The sequence below is a fragment of the Papaver somniferum genome, chromosome 4 (assembly GCF_003573695.1).
Source record: "Papaver somniferum cultivar HN1 chromosome 4, ASM357369v1, whole genome shotgun sequence".
Classification (NCBI taxonomy): Eukaryota; Viridiplantae; Streptophyta; class Magnoliopsida; order Ranunculales; family Papaveraceae; genus Papaver; species Papaver somniferum.
In genome coordinates this window covers 64,103,496-64,109,372 of record NC_039361.1, presented here as the reverse complement: position 1 = coordinate 64,109,372, position 5,877 = coordinate 64,103,496, and the positions used below count along the sequence as shown (strand labels likewise).

The 5,877-nt window shown below is 34.4% G+C and overlaps 1 protein-coding gene across 6 annotated transcripts; it reads left to right on the top strand.

The window, feature by feature from the left end:
• On the top strand, positions 1–4,970 carry LOC113275720. 6 transcript variants are annotated; one of them, XM_026525269.1, is made up of 8 exons: positions 1–136; positions 352–401; positions 2,794–3,036; positions 3,157–3,320; positions 3,477–3,770; positions 4,163–4,276; positions 4,359–4,496; positions 4,588–4,970. In XM_026525269.1, the coding sequence occupies exons 5-8, from the start codon at positions 3,768–3,770 to the stop codon at positions 4,825–4,827; spliced, it is 495 nt and encodes a 164-aa protein (XP_026381054.1). In that variant the 5' UTR covers positions 1–136; positions 352–401; positions 2,794–3,036; positions 3,157–3,320; positions 3,477–3,767; the 3' UTR covers positions 4,828–4,970. The 6 variants fall into 6 exon arrangements, with proteins under 6 accessions (XP_026381054.1, XP_026381053.1, XP_026381052.1 ...); XM_026525268.1 differs by having other exon boundaries at positions 2,781–3,036; XM_026525267.1 differs by having other exon boundaries at positions 2,674–2,971.
• The last annotated feature ends 907 nt before the right edge of the window (positions 4,971–5,877 follow it).

Sequence of the window (5,877 nt, the reverse complement as noted above, 5' to 3'; positions counted from 1 at the left end):
AAAACCCCACAACCAAAAGAGAAGTTCTGAGTTTATCTCTTCACCCCGCTGTCTATTCTTTTCCCTCCGGAAACCTAACTACCCGGGGAGACTCTAACTTAGAAGAAGAAGAAGACACGACGATATTGAGTATTGAGTAAGTTTCAATTCCTTTATCTGGGTTACGCTCAAGTTTCTATCTGGTCCCTAAAAATTTGATTTTGGAGACCAAAAATTTTACATGCAAAGATTTTGATTTGATATATTGGTTAAGAGGTAGAAATTGGGACGGAATAATTTTGATTAGTTTGATTGCATGAAAGTTGTTTCTGAATTCACTTCTTCAACCCTTTCTCTCTATTATTTTGCTAGACAAAATAAGAGGAGATCGAAGAAAAAGAAGAAGAAGATATCGAATTCAAGTAAGTTTCAAATCCCTTCTCATCTTTCATTCGGTTTTTTTTTCTTAAGCTTCTGTCTGATTAATCAAAAAATTGATTTGATTTTTGGAGGCCAAATGATTATCTAATAGGATCCAAAGATTTTGGTTAATTTGATAAATTGGTTAATGTAGAAATTGGAAAGGAATGAATTTGTTTAGTTTTATTGCATGAATCTGAAAGGATGAATTGGGTTTTTAAATCTCTATTAAGAATCGAAAATTGCAGAGATTTTGGTTTGATAAATTGGTTTGAGTTTTACGGGAGAATTGGATACCTTGAAAATCTTAAGTCATTCCAACTCTATTTTTCCATTGATCATTAAGTGAGTTTGTTTTCCTGATGTGCTTCTCTTATTCAAACTTTGTTGGTATGAGATGGTCAATTTTCTGAGGTTAGTTTATCAGTGAGTAATCAGTCTGAGGCCACTTACTGATCTTAAAAAGTTAAAATCCGACATGAGAACTGAGGTTCTTGGGCTTGTTCCTGTAACACAACCTTTTGGCGAGGAGAGTGGGAATATAGATGAGTACCCCCAAGATGCCCAGCGAGCTCACTAACAGCTTAATTGCATCAACCTGAGGAGACCCTGCACTTGTTCGCGATTAATTCTGTTCCTGACACTCATTGTAGCTTTGTCAGGTCCACCTCCACCCCTGGAGTTTGGAGCAAGAGTCATAAGCCCCTTTTTCTCGCAAGTGTTGTGCCTTCTTATCTGTGAGACTTACATAGATTGAGCTTAGGTATTATTTCGTACATGTATTCTAGAAGTTCGTGTAATATTTGAAGTACCAAGCTGAAAGCTTGTTTTGTTAGCATTATAGTGTAATGCTGCTCCTCATTTTCTTCTATCTTAGTACTGTAATCATATTGTGTAGTATCCAGTGACACTCATATCTTGAGCTGATTGCAAATGTCATCTATCGGAAGTTCTCTTAAAAGTTAGGACCATCCAGCCATTGGGCATCCAAGTTTAGGGATTGGAAATAAACATCATCAGTGAGACTAGTCGGTCTTCCCAACTCAGTATACCACAATGTGAGCCTCTTTTACCGATACACTGTGGGGTATCCATAAGGTTACCAATCAAAATTGGTCAAATAGTAATTATCAAAAAGCGTGTCATCTCTTTATGTTTTCTGAACTTAGATATTTGTTCTAGTGGCTTAAGCATACTAAAAATCTGAAAACTTGTTTCTGTTTGTTTCTTCACCTGAGATATGTGATAATCTATATTCGAGTTAAACATTAACTTCAACTAGTAGTCCGGATTAGATCATCTTAAAAGTTTCTATTGCCTGGTATGCAAGTACTGAGTAGATAATTTCCAGGTTCTTAAAGTTGAGCTGGAATGAGATTGAAACATTTAATCGCTCTTTATTAATCTCATCTGGATTTTTCCTTCTTCCAGCTAATCATCTTGATACTAAGTACACTTATTATATCTTAATTTTTTAACTTGTTGACATCTTCAGCCACTTCATTTTTTGAGAACAAGACTTAGATGAATTATGACTGGTTCATAATATTGAGATTAGATTTGAAACCCCTTCATGTGGGGCAGAAACCATCTGACTGAAGCTTTGTCTGCATTATACTTATACACCACTCTCTGACTTGGACCATCTTTTTTTACGAGTTTAGTAGGATCTCCCATTGTGATTATTAGACTATCATTAGATTTGGCATCACCTATGTTCCTTTTCCCTTTCCCATTTTCACTCGTTTTTCTTGCCAAAAACAACAGGGCTCTTTTAGTGTAAATGATTGTTGCAACTGGTTTCTTACATATGTCACCAGCTTTACATCATTGTTGTTGATAAATTGTCTTAGTCATTAAGTGTATACTTTCATGTGTTTTTGAAAATCCCTTTTTCTTCAGACAATTTATTGATTACTGTATTTGATTAATGTCTGCTTTGATTATTGATCCATGTAGTGGATTAAGTTCATTCTTTTCTTATTGGTATGAGGTTCTGTAATTGGTTAAGGATTATAGTTATCTGGGTGAATGAAAACGTTCAATTTCTATCTGTTATTATTTAAATTCGTGTAGTCGTGTCCAGTAATTCACTATTCGCTGCTCCTTTAGTTTTAGCACTTCTATTTTTAACATGAGTTGAGTTGTAAGAGAAGCTGGCTATGAAGCTTAGCTTTGGTGCTTGTATGGCTCATGTGATACACAAGTTTTGTAGTATCTGTAGTTGCCTTTTGTATGCTCTTCATAGTAAGTTCGCTGCATCTTGTTTGGCAGGCAATCATTGGCGTAAGTTTGTATGCTTGTACTCTGTATTCTTACGGTTTATGGAAACACAAAAGACACCGATGAGCCATTTATCCATTCTTCTCAAGCTAATTCAGTTTTTATTGCAAGGATGAGAGTAGGCCTGATAGGAAGTGGCATATTGTTTTGCCAAAACAACGAGGTCCTTATGTGAATGCTTTTGAGGATCCTTTTGTCTTTACTGGCATAGCTAAAGAATCTTCCCTAACGGCAGCGAACTTAGATGATAACAGTATATTGAGAAGGAATGGAAGAAGAACATCTAGCGGTAATAATCTCGGTGATTTAATTCACAAGATAATGAAATTGAGAACATTCATGCAAACTTTAATGGTAATGTTAGATATCTTTTCATTGATTTCCCTAGTTTTTAAGTTATATAACCTACAATTTATTTGCTTCTAAATCACAGATGGTTCATTACTTATTCTAATTTTGGGTTTTCCAACCTAGATGAGCGTTTGCCGGTATTCTTTAATGGGCATGGGCAATGGAACGGGCCAGCACAATTTCCAACCTGGATCGGAGAAATTACAAGGTCACAAATAGGGTTAGGGTATAAGACTTGGAAAGAGGTTCCTGATTAATGCAAAGAAGACATTTGGAACTCTGTTCAAGTAAGTCCAGTTTGGCTTTCTCCTCTTGAGCTTACGTTCATCTATCATTCTATATTCTTTTGGCTTTCTATAACCTTACCAAGTGTTGAAATTAAATGCTTACACTGCATTATGTCGTTATTGGAGATCTGAGTGCATTTTTTTTTATTATAACAGAGTACGAACCAGGTAACGAATGTCCATAAAAATATGTTTTAACAAAAGCAAACAGTGCATGGAAAACAGAAAAATCAACAAAAAAAATGATTGATCAAAGATGTTGCAACTGGGCAAGAAAATAAAAGGAAGTTGCCAACATACAGTAAAAAAGAAGACTTGGAGAAGTTTATTGATGACATCAGTGTCCCAAAATTTCAGAAAAAATCTGAACAAGCTGCGAAAGCACGGTCACAAGTGAAGGTTTAGCATACAGGTGGTAGGAAATGTGTCCCTACAAGGTGGATTGAAATGGTAAATTCTTAACACTATATTGCATTTTAAGGTATTATCTTATGTTATTTTATTTGCTTCGCATTGGATAGCATAAGAAGTTTTTGGTATGCCAAGTGTCCTTGTTTATACTAGTTTCGTTGGTTCTTGTTCATTCTGTGCATTATTTACTGAAAAGGGTCATTTATTGGTTTCAATCCATTTGGTTTTGGTTTTTAAAGTGCAATATCAGCTAGATAAATTCAGCTGGTTAGATTATAAGGCATGTCGTTATAGGATAATTACTTATCTTAGCAGCTAATAGAGTTTTGAGGCACTTATCTTGTCAGTAAAACTCTTCTTTATTATGTTTCACAGATGTTGTCTTGTGATGCAAAATTTTGCAAGTTTTTTAATGAGTCGTGTTGTCACAGGAAAAGGAAATCCCCACTGGTGCGATATATAACCCAGATGTGTGTTTAAAAACACATAGGGTCACCCCAGATGATAATCCCTCATCTTCTAAATCACTGGCAGCTGCAGAACTAGTAAGTTCTCCTGTTTTTAAAGGGATGCGGAGTGTGTGCTGGTGTTTCTAAATCTCAGTTTATTGCTTCTGAGTTTATGAAGGTCAAGGTGCAGGAAGAGAAGCACAATCTGCGGAAAGAGAAGCAGAAAAACGAAGCTTTGAAAGCACAGTTGGATGCTGAAAGACAGAAAAACAAGACTGGAGTACATTATCAGATCTCTAATAGCTTTTATCAGCAGGTAACCTCGAATATCTCTTAGTAATATATAGTCAGATTATGCAATGCTGCTATATCATGGTATCTTAAAATTAGTCTTGTTACATATACAGGATATTGTGTTCCCTTCGTCGTTCGGTCTTTGTTGTTTGAGGAACTTCAGGAAAAAAGTTGTTGCACTTGCATATGTTGATAGTAAGCTACTGATTGATGACCGCTACGAATGCATGATTGAGGAAATATTTGATCCAAGAGCGATGTTTTGCAATAAAGATGATGCAGTACTTCGGGATGTTTCGAGGGGTGAGTTTATTAAGTGTCCCAAGGCCTACGTGACTTCTGTAGGAGAGTGATCAAGTTAGAGCGGCAATGACAGTATATTGGTTACTTTTTTAATTCAGTATTTAAGTTGGAGTTAGAAGATGTCTTCTAATATATGTTCGAATATTCAATTTTTTTTAAAAAAGTAATTAATAAAGTCAATTTGTTTAACGTCTATTTTGTTTTTTAATCTGGATTAATTTCGATACACCAAATATAATTCTGAGCGGATTTCATATTTCTGGATGGTTCAGATTCCCAAAATCTGAATACCAATTTCCGAATCGGTAGCCAAAAAATGACGGAATTTTTATGTTAGAATAAGATTTTTCTTTTGAATTATAACAGGCATGAATCATTATTTTTTAAATGACATTTTTCAATTGTTGTTATATTTCACATATAGCAACCACGATTTTTTTATGGCATTAATCAACTGTTATTTTATGTTACATACAATAATTGTGATATTTAATTACAGATTCTGTATGTGATTCTAAATCACAAATTTTAGTCGTCATAATTTATAACATTATTTATTTGTCATTCATAAAGAGTCACACCAAATAAATAACGATTCGAATAACAGATGAAAACCGTGATAAATCATGTTTTATAACAGACTTCATTCGTCATTTATAGCCCCTTCTGGACTAGTGAAAACTATCACAAGAAAAAATTGTATATAATTTTATTCATAATAGACTAATACAATCATTGAAAGAAATAAAAATTGATGTCTATTTTTCATTTTTGAAAACTCTAAATTCGATTTTTTAGAGTCTTCTTCCAAAACTGAAGCCTGATCAACAGATTTTACCGGATTCCGATCATCTTCTATAATCACAAGTCTTGATTCAAGAAAAACAACATTGTCATTGACTTCTTTAACTTCCTTTCGCAAATCCCTTTCCATGTTCCTTACTTCACATAAAATTAGATCTAATTTTAGTGAAAGATTTTTGAGAAGATTATCATTGGGAGAAGAGATCTCTTCATTAGGAACATCATGTTGAAGCTCTGGAGATGAATGAGAATTGCCATCAGAAGACTCGAGGCAAAGTTTCTTGTTAGGAAACAAT

Excerpts from the sequence above, each read along its gene's own strand:
- LOC113275720 (XM_026525270.1), top strand. Across the intron at positions 4,277-4,358 it reads CACTGGCAGCTGCAGAACTA|GTCAAGGTGCAGGAAGAGAA; the intron begins GTAAGTTCTCCT and ends GAGTTTATGAAG. Across the intron at positions 4,497-4,587 it reads CTAATAGCTTTTATCAGCAG|GATATTGTGTTCCCTTCGTC; the intron begins GTAACCTCGAAT and ends TTACATATACAG.